This window comes from Plectropomus leopardus, chromosome 10 (assembly GCF_008729295.1).
Source record: "Plectropomus leopardus isolate mb chromosome 10, YSFRI_Pleo_2.0, whole genome shotgun sequence".
Lineage (NCBI taxonomy): Eukaryota > Metazoa > Chordata > Actinopteri > Perciformes > Serranidae > Plectropomus > Plectropomus leopardus.
In genome coordinates, this window is record NC_056472.1 from 33,413,754 (window position 1) to 33,428,252 (window position 14,499).

Genomic DNA, 14,499 nt, shown 5'->3' on the forward strand with positions numbered 1-14,499 from the left:
ATTGATGGTGAGGTGTGAGACTCGCTGTCACCTCGGGCTGCAGCCTGATTCTGAGGAGCTGTCGCGGTTAAGGCCGTATCTTTACTGTAAATGACTCTGGAGGGATTTTATGAACGCAGAAAGCATTAAAATCTCACCATCACAGAAACAGGCTCTCCCGCTGAAGGCTCAGTTAATGTGCTGTGAGCAAATATTCTCATCTCTCTGAAGGTCTTTAATATATCTCCCTGTGAAAAGAACCTGACTGTCCACGGATTTAAAGCTTCAAGACGCTTTGACACACACTTAAATAGTTTATTAAAAGACGAACTGAATTTATTCATGCGAGGAGACGAGTGTGCAGAGACGTCGCTGTACTTTTTACCACAGTTTCTGTCAATAAACTAAAAAAAACCAGACTGAAGACATGATGTGACTCTGCAAAACGTCAGATAATTCATGGATTTTGGTTGAGAGAGCAGCGCCTAACCGTCCTCACTGATATTTATTAACATGTAACAAAATAACCTGCTGGAGTGTTTATGGATCATCTTTAACTGTTTGGCGCGTTTAACGCACTTTTCATTCTTCATATTTTTTCATAACTTTGTCTGTTTTTGTGAATGTGTCCTAAATGTAGTCCAGATTGTGTATTTGAGTGTAATCAGTGAATTTGCAGCTCAGCTCCTACAATAAGTCTAAAATACACTGTGGAAACTAAATAGTTACATTCAGACTGTTCAGGTCCAAAAATGCTCCATTGAAACCCATTCAAACTGACATTTTTGATCCCACAGCCATCAGAGCAGAAAAACAGGACTTGTATTATTTCTGGGTGTCATTCTGGGCTTTTGACTCTGAATTTGTCATTTTGACTATTTTCCACCTGATGAGGTCATTTTGACCATATTTGGCATATGGAGGAAATCTCAATCTCACTCTTTGTTATTGTTGTTGCTTTCATGCATTTTTTTTGCTGCATATTCAAAGGCAAACTGTCAGGTTTATGTCCTTGAGATTAATAATATAATATTTTTTTAATTCATTTTTTTTTTATTTTGTCATTTCATCAAGAATATTGTCCCAAAAATGCCCGAAATATCGTTATATTATTTTAGGGCCACATCGCCCAAAGCTTACAGAGATTTATGAAACAGAATCAGGCGGCTGTGTTTCTGTATGAATCTGACGACAAAAAAAAGAAAAGAAAAACAAATGCATGTAGACGTTTCTCTACACAGTTTTATTCATGAATCTCGTTAATTATCACCATCTGTGTTTTACTAATCAATAAGTTCTCAAAAATAACATTTCTGTGTAATTAAAGTTTAAAATTGCCCTGTTGAAAATACACACACAAAAAAGGGGAATAACAGGAATATTATCACCATCGCAGCAGCTGATGTGATGATCCAGACGTTTCTGACAAAAACATCATCACAGCTTCTCCTCCGCTGACCGCCGTCTCCCGTCTCACCTTCGCAACCAGTCAGAGACGTTTTAATAAGTGTGACCTTTCCTTCGCACACAGACTCCTGCTCTGACCTTTACAGCAAACTGATCCTGATCCTGTCTCTGTCTCTGTCTCTGTCTCTGTCTCTGTCTCTGTCTCTGTCTCTGTCAGCATGGACGGGGCGGACCTGTGCTTTGAGATCGTGAAGAGGGCAGATGCTGGCTTTGTCTACAGCGAAGCAGTGGCCAGGTGAGGCGTCACGCATTTGATTTGACCTCTTTTAACCCTTTGAAACCTGGAGCGGCGTCACTTTTCTTCTGCTGCTTTCAGACGCTTTTCACAAATATTTAAAACTTTGAAGCATGTGAAAATTGGTTAGATTTCTTTCAAATAAAAATAAACAGGAGAAAAGTCAGTAAGCAACTTGATAAGAATTGTTCCACAATTTCAAGAAATCAGTGGATTTGTAAATAATAATAATTTAAAAAAAAAGCTAAGGAAAAATGTCCAGGGACAAAAAAATTATAATAATTCTAATTACAAATATAAAATGATTTTAGTGAATTTTCAAATTGTTAAAGACTTTCAGGTTTTGTTGGTCTTGTTTGTTTGTTTTTAATCTTGCTTTCTTTGTTTCTGTTGTTTTATGCTGTTTTGTTTTGTTTGTTTTGCAAGAAATTTGTTTAGTTTTTTTAAAACTAGGGAAAAAAGAAAGTGATAGAGAAACTAACTAGATTCATAATGATCATAATTACACATTTGTGTACACATGTGTAATTATTTTACTTTGTTGTGCTCATTTTCATGTGCTTCTCTTGTACTTTTCACTCATTTCTTGCAAACGTTTTGGGTAATTTCTTCTTAAATTGCTCACTGCCTTCCTTCAAAAATGTTAAGATATCAAGCCAGTGTGCTTAGTTTTAACAGCTTAGCTAACAGAAAAGATTCAGCGTGCTTCTTATTTTTTTAACTTTTCATAATATTTCTCTCTCTCTCCCTTATGCTCCCGGTTCTTTTTTTTTAACAAACATTTTCATGTTGACTTCTTGCCACCTCTTGCTAATTTCTTGCAATTTGCAAGCCGATTTGCTCGGATTTTAAAGGGTTAAGATGATCTTTTCTGTGATGTAACAATAACTGAGCAATGTGTTTTTTTCTGCAGTCACTATATGAGGCAGATCCTGGAGGCGCTACGCTATTGCCACGACAACAATGTGATCCACCGAGACGTCAAGGTATTTCTGACTTTCGTTTCCTCGCTTTATCACGGCCGCTCTCTGCTGAAGCTGCACAGCGGCCGCTGCTGTCAGAGAGGAGGTTAGTTTTGGCGGTTGAGGTAATGTTGACACCTGCGAGTCGCAGACACAGCCAATCACAGAGCTGCTGCCTCACCATCAGATCCAGTCAGACCAGTATCACTCTGTCAGGAGGAGGGACAGCTTTATGGACAGAAAAAGAGCTTCCAGGCTGCTGAAAATCGACCACATGTCCACTCAAATCCACAAAGAACGGATTGTGGCCGCCGATCGCCCCATAGAGTTAGCAGCTACTCAACACAACGCAACAGAACAAGCATAAAGCGAGACACAGCGAGACTGTCCTGCCAGACTAAGCGAGACTCTTCCAGGTTAAACGCCAGTTTCTTTCAGATTTTTGGGATATTTGTTTTAGTTTGCAGGCCAGGGAGTTTTTGCACAGAGCAAATTTTCTTTGTTTCATTTTTTTCTTCTTATGAGGTGCAAGTGTTGATGGCAGTGAGCCAGCGGGACCGTTAACGGCAGGATAATTAATTTGAGAGGAACTAAAGTTAGTATAAGCGTCCTCAAAATCTGAGATTAATGTAGGTGGAATCATTTTCTTAAATTTATCTGCAGCACTTTTGGACAGATGTCTACTATAGTAACTATTTTCGAGTGCAGTGTAATCGAGTAGAAAGAATCAAAAGTTATTAAGTCTCATTAAGAATGTGTTCAAGAGAAGTAAACCTTCAGTGGCCTAAAAATCACAACACATTACATTGCATTCGACACAGTATAACTCATTTAAAATCACATAAAAATCTCAAGAAGAACATAATTAAAAACAAACAAACATCAGCTGGAAAAAGCTAAAATCCACAGTTCACCAAAGATATCAAACTAATGAATGAATGAATGAATGGTTTTATTTTGGTTGCATACATCTGGAAAACAGAGATTATTTCACAAAAAATATTTTCAGCACACACACACACACACACACACACACACACACACACACACTCACTCACTGTGAATAAAAACACACAAAAAAACTGAAATAGTATTCATTAAAATGTGGAAACACCAGAGGCAGGATAAAACCTTAAATAGAAAGATACAAATAACTAAATAAAATGATAATAGTTATAATAAAAAAATTTAAAAAGTACCATGTGCAGACTGTAAATAAGAGGAAAAGGTAACAGTTTTAATATGTTTATCTGCAGGTCTGAACTGCTGCTGCTTTTTGCTCCTGTAGGTGGCGCCTGTTAGCATGTGTAGAGCTGCTTAACCTCCCAAAAACAAATCAGTCAAAGTTCAGGAGAAAAATTCCAGTTTAGTGTCTAAAAGTGATAAAAATCCCTCTTTTATTCCTCCGTCCTTTTGTGCAACATTGAGTTTCTGTCGTGTTCATGGCTGGATTTGATATCACACTGATCGAAGGATTTTGCAACAGAGAGTTTTGCTTCATTACCCCACTTAACCCTTTGAAACCTGGAGTGACATCCTCTCCTTGTGCTGCTTTCAAACACTTTTCACCAGTGTTTAAATCTTTTGTATGTGAGCAAATTGATTCCATTTGTTTCACAAAAAATAATAAGCAACCTGTTAAGAAATGTTCCACAATTTGCAAGAAATTAGTGTATTTATTTAATTTTAATTGGATATAATTAAATTTAGTTTAATTTAACTTTATATAATTTAATTTAGTTTTATTTCATCTTATTTTATTTTCCCCTTTTTTGTTTCCCCCCTTTTTTTACATTGTCATATTTATTTATTTATTTATTTATTTATTCATTCGTTTATTTTAGATTAGTCTCTTTTTCATTTATTGTATCCTGGAGAAGAGCAATGTCAGTATTAGTTATGTAAATGCACTGAATATGTTCATGCTTCATATGTATATCTACCAATGATTTCTATGTTTGTGCATATTTGCTAACAATTTGTGCAAACTGACCCCTCCCAATAAAATGAAATGATGAATACATTTTTTATTTTATTTTCATTTTATTTTTTATTGTACTTGTTTTATTTCATTTAATTGTATTTATTAATTGTTTTATTTATTATTATTATTATTATTTATTTTTTTGTATTTTTTACAAATTTTCATGTATTTTCTCGTACTTTTTACTAATTTCTTGCTATTTTTTGGGTCATTTCTTCTATTCTGGTCAGGTTTCAAAGGGTTAATCTCATCATATCACAGATGTGATCAGCAGATCAGCAGACGTCCTCTTCGGTGTGACCCTGGTCTCAGCGTTAAACTCCACCGTGAAAAGGAAACACTTTTTATTTCAGGTGTCATTCTTGCAGAGTAAAGGCTCTCATTACCTCGAGTGTTGTGAGTGAAAGTGCGTCTGCAGCCTGCTGCGTGCTGGCTGGCGGGAAACAGCGGAGTGACAGCCGGCCTGCGGTTTGCACGGCGGGAGATCCACACGTCACATGTCAGATTTCCACTGCAGAATTAATATGAAGTTGAGTTTCCCTCCAACATGTCGCCCTCGTGTCGGGTTTGTGTGTGTGTACCTGCGTGAACGGTTCGTGCGTTTGCTCGAGTGCGACTACACTTCAGTTTTTGTGTCTGCAGGCAGTTACCGTGTTTTCGCCGGCTCTTACATGAAGTCGAGCCGGTTTGGTTCTCTTTGCATTCAGAGCCGTCTCTTGTCGTCTCTGTCACAAACTCCGCACTCACAAACAAACGGTGCGAAACACCGTTCCCCCGGCAGCCTCCCCAGCTGTGAGTTTAATGTTTTTTATGTGATATTCACACATCTCTATTGCACTGCTTCTTTTTGTGTGTGTTTTATTGCCTTTGCCAAGAGACTCACGGCGCGTATTATACGGCCGCACTCAGCTCCCAGCATGTGGGTTACTATCTCTGTCCTCGGCATTGTGCTCAGGTATTAGTCATCGCTGCCCGTACAGTCCTATCTGTCCGTCTCCGGTCGGCTGCTCTCCCACCGGATCCCCGATGAATTACTGGCTTAGGCTCACTGTCTACGTGTGAGCGATAGCCAGCCGCTCAGTTCAGCGGGACAGGGATGATACCGTCGACTGTTTACAGTCGGAGCGTGTCTGCTTATTAGAGTGATATCTGTTTTGTTTTAGCTCCGTTCGTCTCCTGTTTCCACCTTCTACCTGCAGATGTCTTCAAGTATTCAGAGCTTTTACTCAGGTTAAAGTGCCACCGCCTCTAGTCTCCATAAGCTGTCAGAGAGCATAAAATGGCTTCAAAATAGAGCTTGTTGATCAAAAATAGAGCGAGAGAAGGATCCACCACACCCCCAACAGAGGTCCAAGCTAAGACCCTAATGTCCTAAAATCCTCGAAACGTCCTGAAATCCTTGAAACATTGTAAAATCCTAAAATTATCCTGAAATCCTAGAAATGTCCCATATTACTACAAATGTGCTAAAATCCTAGAAACATTCTAATTTACTAGAAATGTCTTAAGAAGCTAGAAACCTTCATGTTTCCCTTCATCCTACATGAAACTGCTCACAGCAGTCTCTCCGGATTATCTCGTGTAACGCGTCACGATTTCTCGAAACAAACATCACTGTTAAGATTCTCACACGCTTTTTGAGTGTCGTCTAGTTACAGTTCCTCGGCCGATATCTCCGACATTTAGCGCTTACACCAAACTATCTCGACTGATAAACAGCACTGCAGGCTATAGAACACATATGTATTTTAGATTTCGGGGCGACCTGTCCCTTTAATTTTCCTGCCACGATAACAAGATGCCGGCGTGTCTCTCTGCTAAAGAGTTGCAGCAGCAGCTGCCACATGTCCGCCAGTTCAGGCCCTGTGGGCAGCGTGTGTGCTGGCAGTAAGTCGATTAATAATGAAACGCTGCAGTCCAATCTTTCTGTCAAAGATTTAAGTGTGTGTGTGTGTGTGTGTGTGTGTGTGTGTGTCGCCCACAGAGAACGCTTTTCACACAGGACGCTGACTCGGAATTAAAATTAAACACACTTCCTTCCGGTACATTTCTTTTTCCTTTAATGTCCAGAGATGCAGGGCGGGTTTCAGCCAAACGCACTCACACACGTCTTTCATACAAGATCTGAGTATGAAGTTGTAAACCGTCTTTTTAAAGACTTATTTCACTGATTTAAAGAAGAACCTCGCCAGGGTTAGAAATCAGCAGCAGTCAGATGCTGGTAAATCATCAATCATCAAGTGGCTGCTAGATTTGCTTAATTTGCCTGCTGAAAAACAACAACACTTCAGTTAACCCCGACCCTCACAAAACCCTTACAGCTGAATACACATCAGTTTTTCTACATAATATAATATGTAATGAGCAACTTGACAAGAAATGTCTTTAAAACCGCACAAAAAAGTAAAATTCAACAAGGAAATGACCTGATCATTAGTTATCAGATATTACAAAAAACAAGGGAAAAAAGTCCAAAAAACTACATTTCTAAATGTTTTAATTAAAAAAAAAAATGTATAGATCAAAGAACATATATAAGTTGCAGACTTTGTAATTTTTTTTCTAGGCATTTCGTGCTGCTGCTCTCTGAAAGTCTTTGATTTATGACAGTTTTTTAAAAATATAATATCATTTTTAAAATATAAAGGGGCTCGCCTTTCCATCATGGCTGCATAACACGCCTACGTGGCCTTGGATTGGAAATAATGACGGCTAGTGCGGTGGCTGCAATAGAAATAAAGCTGGTAATGTTTTGAACATCCATCGCCATGGTTACTGGGATGTTATTGTCAGAGGAGACGTTGCAGAACATCACTCAGTGGAAACAGTCATCTCGCAGTTATATCAACTGGGAGATGACTGTTTGTTTTATCAACATTTTGAAAATATCACTCGAGTTTTGTGTAAATCTGTAATGATCCCGCCTATCGAAACTCTGCTGAATGACATAAATGATGTAGTTTGGGGGGATATCTAGGCACCATTTAAACATACTACCTATGTTTTTTGACACAAACCGGTTGAAAATGGGTGAAGTTTCCCTTAAAATGCACAATAAACTGCAGGAACAAACACATATGCTGAACAGGAGCTGAGTGTTTGCACAGATGCAGCTTTGACTTTGGTTCACTTCTCACCGTTTAACAGCGACCGTGTGCGCTGCTGTCTCTGGTTCATCAGACGTACCGCCCGAGATTTATGCCCTTTTTACGAGGGACACACAAAACGCTATGCACACGCACACACATGCAGCCGTCCTTGTTGAATATGGATCAGCTGGAGTGTGCCACATCTCTCCATGCATGAAAGTCACTGAATTCATTTAAATGCTGATGTTCATAAATCACCATGATGTCTCGGTATTTATCTTCCCCTCACTTCACCGCGGACCTCCACCGGTGATGGCGCCGCCGCCGTGTTTGTGTCTTTTTCTGTGGATCTGTGTGTGTTTGCCTTTTGGCCTCGTCGCTGCGGACGCTGCTCATGCTAATGCACCGCAAACTGATAGAGTTAGTTTATCCGGATCAGCTCTGAATGCACAGGTTTGAGAGCGAGCAGCGGTGAACTTTCCTTTACGTTTCTATAGCTTACGCTTCAGAAGCCGAAGAGATGCCGAACGTTTGATCTGCAAAGCACAGATCCCGACGTGGTGTCGAACAATCCGAGGAATCCGTAAACACGGCACAACTTTTGATGTAAACATAACTGCAGAGAGAGCCATACCTTAGCGTACAACAATAGTATCCTTTTCTGTTCCTCTAAGTGAAGGGATCTCCTGTCAGAAGACGCAGCAGCTCTGTGAATTTTAGAGTTCCTAGAATATAACATCGAGTCTCTGCAGGAAACTTTGTTCAAACATCAGCATTTACGTAACTTTTTGTCATGTTGTAGAGAACTTCTCTCTCAGCTGTGGTTAAAGTTGTGGCTACGTGTTGCAGTGTCACATTTTAAGAAGCTGGTGTTGGTCATTTGCCTACAGTAACTTTCAGGAAGTTTATTTCTGATAACTCGTCTGAGAGACTTCAGTGCTGCTGAAAGAAGTCGTTTCATGTTTCAGTCTGTCCAGCTGCTGCTTTGGCTCGTTTTGCATGAAAGTACAGAGAATTGTTTAATTGCGTTTTTCCGAAACTTTTTAAAGACTCTGCTGTGCTCACCTGCAGCTAAAGTCATGTAAGAAAAGAAACATCTTGCTGTTTGATCTCATGCATTTTAAGATCTTCCTGTTTGCTTAAACAGCACCCGATTCATCACCGTTTCGACCGTCAGAATAAAGTCTGCAGTTTAAATTGGATAAAGCTTTTTAATAAAAGCAGGTGTAAAATCTGCAGCTTTATCTGACACAAGATGGACGTGAGAAATCAGAGGAAAAAAAGGATGAATGTAAATAATAAGGCGTAAATTAAAAAACAAACAGTTTGCAGAAGTAGTCTAATCTCCTTTTATTTCAACTAAACTTCCACACAAAGTCTAAGTACCCTTTATGAAGACCTGCTCAGATATTTTGGGGATGTGGTAATTGATGTGCTTTCTTAAGTGTATTAGCAGCGTCTTGTTTGCAGACTAAGATTAGACTCAATCTGGTAACAGCGGTACACATTGGGAATTAAGAGTGTGTCAAGAGGAATAAATATGAGGAAAAAAAGACTGATATTCATACAATGTATTTAAAGATAAATCATAACTCTTCTGAAACTCCCCACGCAGCTTAACAGCAAAGAGCATGACTTCACCTTCCTTCCATTTAGTGACTCATAGCAGCTCCGAAGCCGTCACTAATAATTCATGAAGTAGGCGTGCTGTATTAGTCCTGCTGTGTTTATGGAATAATTTCATCAAATTGACGCAGTTTGACCAAAAAGTCTCCCACACTTATTTTTCATGACTTTTTTAGTAACTGATCTTTTTCGTTGAGCTGGAAACAACTAAAGCAACGTTTCCTCACCTGCAGCCGTCCTTGAGACTCGCAGGATGAATTCACACTCAAACTTTTCAAAAAGTGTCTTTCAGCAAATATTTCAGGGTCAGCAGCAGAAAACCCGTTATTTTGTGCACCATCGTGGTCAGACATGTGCAGCACGCCTCAGTGCAGCTGCTGCGTCTCATCTGTTTTAGACAATTAACAGCAAGCTCACTAAATAATATCGCTTTGCTCAGGGGCCACTTTTTGCAAAGTGACATGAGGCCAGGGGCCAGTCAGAGCGGATTTTAGGGACATTTCTAGGATTTTTGGACGTTGAATATTTGGGACATCTCTAGGAATTTAAGATATTTCTAGGATTTTGGGGCAGTGCTAGGATGTTTCTAGGATATTAGGGACATTTCTAGGATTTTTTTTTCACCCAGCACCCTATCAGGGGCCAGATTTGGCCCCGCAGGTTGTAAACTGAGCGTGATCTTCACCTTCAGGCTCCGGTTTGAACCACAGATCCAGAAAACAGACAGAATTGAGTTGTGTTTACGCGTCTGTCCCTCTGCACAGCAAATGTCACGTTCTACATGTGAAAATGTAGCAGTGAGTTGAGCGGAGAGCAGACTCGTCCCTCTGCTGAACGCGCGAATGTCAGCTGCTTTTACACGGCGAACTGGCCCTCTGCCCGGAGCTGCACACAGAGGACCATTAGCTGCCGTCTTAGTGCTGTTTGTGTGATGACGGGTGGCTGCACAGCACCGCTAATAGCCGCTTTAATGGCGTCCGGCGGGCCTTGAGGTGCCGACCACGAAATTCTGACATCGAGGTTTCACTGTCACATGCACGCGCTCGCAAATATGCACGCCATGCACAAAGATCTGTCCAGGTTTGATGACAAAATTACGCCTTTGTGTCACAGCGCTCGTCAGTTTTTGTTGTTATCTAATTGCAGCTGTTTTTTGTTTGTTTGTTGTCAAGCTGTCCAAACGTCAAAGGACAGAGGCAGTTTGTTGTCTCTGTTTTGTTTTGTGGTTTTGTCGTTGTCCGAGATTCACCGTGTCGGATATATTTGTGATTTCTTCTGCTCACAGACTCTTGCTACAGGGCATTAAAATACGTGTCTGAAAACATTTCAGGAGAGAAATAAGCAGTGCCATAGCGTAATCTTAGACGTTATTCGATTAGCGCGGATAGTTTTAGCTTTTGGTCCGAGTTTGAGAGAGAAAGAGAAGGACGGGTCTGTCTCTTGATCAGCTGAATGCTCTTTGTGTCCGCGTTGACGGACAATACGAAAATACAAAAGTACAGCCTGTAGTTACAGCAGTATTTTATTATAAATGCCAATTTTGAGGTCTTTTCTTCTTTCATTGCTCACCGCCTTCTTCCCATGTTTTTGAAAGAAGTCAAGCCAGTTTGTTCAGGTTTCAAAGGGTTAAAGTTAAACTTGATGCAACATCTTGCAGCCGATAAAAATGTGAGCTTTAAGAGGTGAAGCATGAATGACGCTCAGTTCGTCGCCTACACGCCAGCCTCGTGTGTTGAGTGAAGCGTATTTTCCATCACATGATAGTTTTACACAGGATGTCCTCCCGCACTCTTACGTGATGCGTGAGTCAGAAAACGCCTCAACGTGACGTCATGCAGACGGGATCCTGCTCGCCGTCGGAACACTTTAAAAAAGTGCTCTCACGACCGGCCTCACGCCTCCTGAGAGCGCCGCCGGTGCCGCCGATCCCTCATGTCTGAGAGCGTTTTGTCTGAACCAACAAAAACAACAATCAGTCACTGTGTGTGTGTCTTTCTGACGACAGTGGACAGCCACTGGAACTAATGCCGTCTCTGGGGACACTTCTGCTCATCTCACAACAACAAGTGAATGCAACAATGCACATGGACACACGCACACACACACACACACACACACACACACACACACACATATATGTACATCTACAGGCACCACATACTCAGAGGGTTAAGTAATAGTCTTTGATACGGGCCGCTGGCGTCTGTAATGAAGCCGAATAATTGGGGGAATTACTTAAATAACAGTCGCAATCGTTCAGTAAAGAATTGGTTTCAGCAAATGAGCGAAAAAATGCTTTCAATTAAGCCTCCACAGGTCGCGGTAATCAGGGTAAGTGAGTGTGACTTGAATTAGAGCTGCCAATACGCTGCGAGTCTGTTTTTTAATGACAAATGTGCAGCACGTGAAGGGCAGGACGCCGTCTCACATATGCAGTGAAAAGTTTGTAGAGACAAGGACGTCTTTCTTCCTCGGGGGACAGACAGGAAAGCGTCCCCTTCACTTTTCTAAATCCTGTTTTTGTACCATGGTTTTTTTGTTGTTTGACAGTCAGAATGAGGGAAATGTCTCTAATCAGCGTTGTAACCAGCTGTCAGCAGTGAGATGAAAGACGTCGATAAAAGTGAAAGCTCTGCAGATAAAAGTGATACCAAAAAAACAAACAAAGCAAAGTGTCAGGGGAAATTATTAAGATTTGTAAGTGATGATGTGACAATATAATATTCTCCTAAAAAGATGATAAAATTGAACATAAATCAAAGATAAAACAGTAGGAGACCTTGTTCTTGATACAAAAACTAAAAGATGCAAACATATTAGATATAGTTTTCAGGTCTAAATGCACTTTTCAGTAGATTTAAGACAAAAAATATGAACACAAATCTATTTTTGATCAATAATCATTAGTAATGTGGATATAATGACTAAGTGGGTAAAGGCAAGTTTTAACAAGTAGAGCTGTATGAGAAGTTGAGAAAAGTACATCAGTTTACTGTAATGCAACCTTTAAAATCAGGAAAAAATGGAGTCCCTATCACGATATAAAGATATCCAACATCCAAGAGGAAATATAGTCTCATATCTCTTTACAGTGTAGGGTTTCAACTAACAGTTATTTTGATAATCGTTTAATCGGTCAGTTAATTTTTCAATGAATTGATTAATCAGATTTTAAAAATTCAAAACAGAAATAATAATAAAATAAGCATTTTTTTCTCTTTATTCAAAAACAGATTATCATTGAAAGTGCAAAAAAAAGCACAAACATCCCTGACCCGTCAAAATAATACTAAATTATAAATAATAAATAACTACAAAATCAAATATCAAACAATTCAAAAGCTAAATGTTGACAGCTTTAACAACATACTGTTACGTTTCCTCACTTTAAAACTGAACATGCGTGTTTTTTTGTCGAGTCTTACCTGCCGTTAAGCTCCTCCTCACTCCACACACTTCCTTGTTTTGCATGACGTGAAGTGCTCCCAAACTTTCGAAGTTTTCGTATGAAACGTCCTCTCTGCCTCCGCCACGCTTCTTCAAAACATCGGCTTCTCCCGTCTGTATGCGACATGAACAGTCCCGCAACACAGCGAGTGACATAATAATCGCGCGACACAGTGAATCGATTTTATTCGTTACCAACACGTTTAATAATCGATTATCGTTGTTGCAGCTCTAAAACGATATAATATCTTTATATTGTTCAGCCCAATTGCAAAGACAGTGTAAATGCTTAGAAATGCAAAATAAAACGTGTAAGCCAGAGTGTGTGCGTGTGTGTGTGTGTGTGTGTGTGTGTGTGTGTGTGTGTGTGTGAGAGAGAGATCCTCTCGGCTGCCTGCTTGAGTCTGAAAAACCGCGGCCCCTCGGGGGGGGAGGGGGAGAGCACACATCTGCAGGGGCCACACTTCACAGAACATTGTTTTCCTTAAAAAACTCTCCCGAAACCATCTCACACACCTTGTGCACAAACAGCAGCTCGCTCTGTAATCCCTCCTCAATAATTTACACACAATTACCGAACACGCTTTATGACACACGCACATCAAATATTTATGGGCTGCTGCTGCACATGACGGCTGCTCGACAAACATTTCCTTGTTTACTTGAACATGACACTGTGTTTTCCCCGTAGACTGCATCACTTTTTTATTTTTGGTTTTGTGACACGACTACAAGAAATTGCAATTTATAATAATAATAATAATAATAATCTTTATTTCTAGAGCACCTTTCGAGCCTAAGCACAAAATGCTTCCCAAATAAAAAGGTTTACAGAATAAAATAAATGTCCCCTGCCCCTCGAAGGACATTAAAACAGAAATAAAATAACAATGTGTACAAAAACAAATGAGGTTGCAAGTTTAAAAATACCATTTTCTAATAAGTAAAGAAGTCACCCTTGGTTTTCAGTCCAGTTTGTGGGACTGCTAGGAGGTTTTGTTCAGCTGATCTCTGTATATTTTACTATATTACAGGGACGTCTGCGCTTTACATTTTTTACACATTAGGCTACAAAGCACTTCCTTGACTTAAGTCCACAGTCCCCGAGGCCACATTTCCATTCTCCAGCTGTCCAGGCTTCTGATTGGCGCTATCTGCGAGCGTGCTTCTGATTCCTGGCGTATTTTTGCCGCACCTTAAAAGTCTAAGAGTTTGATGACGGAAGGTTTTGTCTAACAGGAAGTACATGAGAGGGTCAGCTGAGCCTCTCAGAGCAGCCAGAAGCAGCAGGCAGTTCTTCAGCTGGAGGGAGAGGAGAGAGAAACTGGTCATCGTGTGTGTCGTGTGTGTGCCGCTGCTGAAAACCAGTAAAGAATAACGTGTTTGCATGAAGTTGATGTTCAGTGACCTCGATGAAGGCGGAGAGTGGATGACAGGGGTTGCTGTTGTCGGTGGCGGGTGAATGTGACAGCTGACGAAGGTCGTGGGCTCGAGAAATGAAGATGGGTTTGAAGATGTGATACGGCAGCAGACAAACCGAAATTACAACCTGAGAGGAGGCGGTTCAAAAGACAGTTCCAGATATTATTCTGAGACGCAGAATGACGTGAGGCAAGAATCTGAGAAAACTTCTCATGTCCTAGAAACATCCTAAATATCATAGAAATATCCGAAAATCTGAGAAATGATTTTCAATTATAGAAATCTGCT

General features: G+C 40.3%; 1 protein-coding gene across 7 annotated transcripts in view; it reads left to right on the plus strand.

Annotated features, from left to right (window-relative positions):
- The first annotated feature begins 1,601 nt into the window (after nt 1-1,601).
- caska (calcium/calmodulin-dependent serine protein kinase a) overlaps nt 1,602-14,499 on the plus strand; it is a 76,673-nt gene continuing 63,775 nt past the window's right edge. For all 7 annotated transcript variants that reach the window (XM_042495272.1, XM_042495273.1, XM_042495276.1 and 4 more), the window contains exons 1-2: nt 1,602-1,681; nt 2,595-2,667. In XM_042495272.1, coding sequence (XP_042351206.1) covers nt 1,605-1,681; nt 2,595-2,667 — 150 coding nt within the window. In that variant the 5' untranslated portion in view covers nt 1,602-1,604. The remainder of the gene's footprint in view (nt 1,682-2,594; nt 2,668-14,499) is intronic.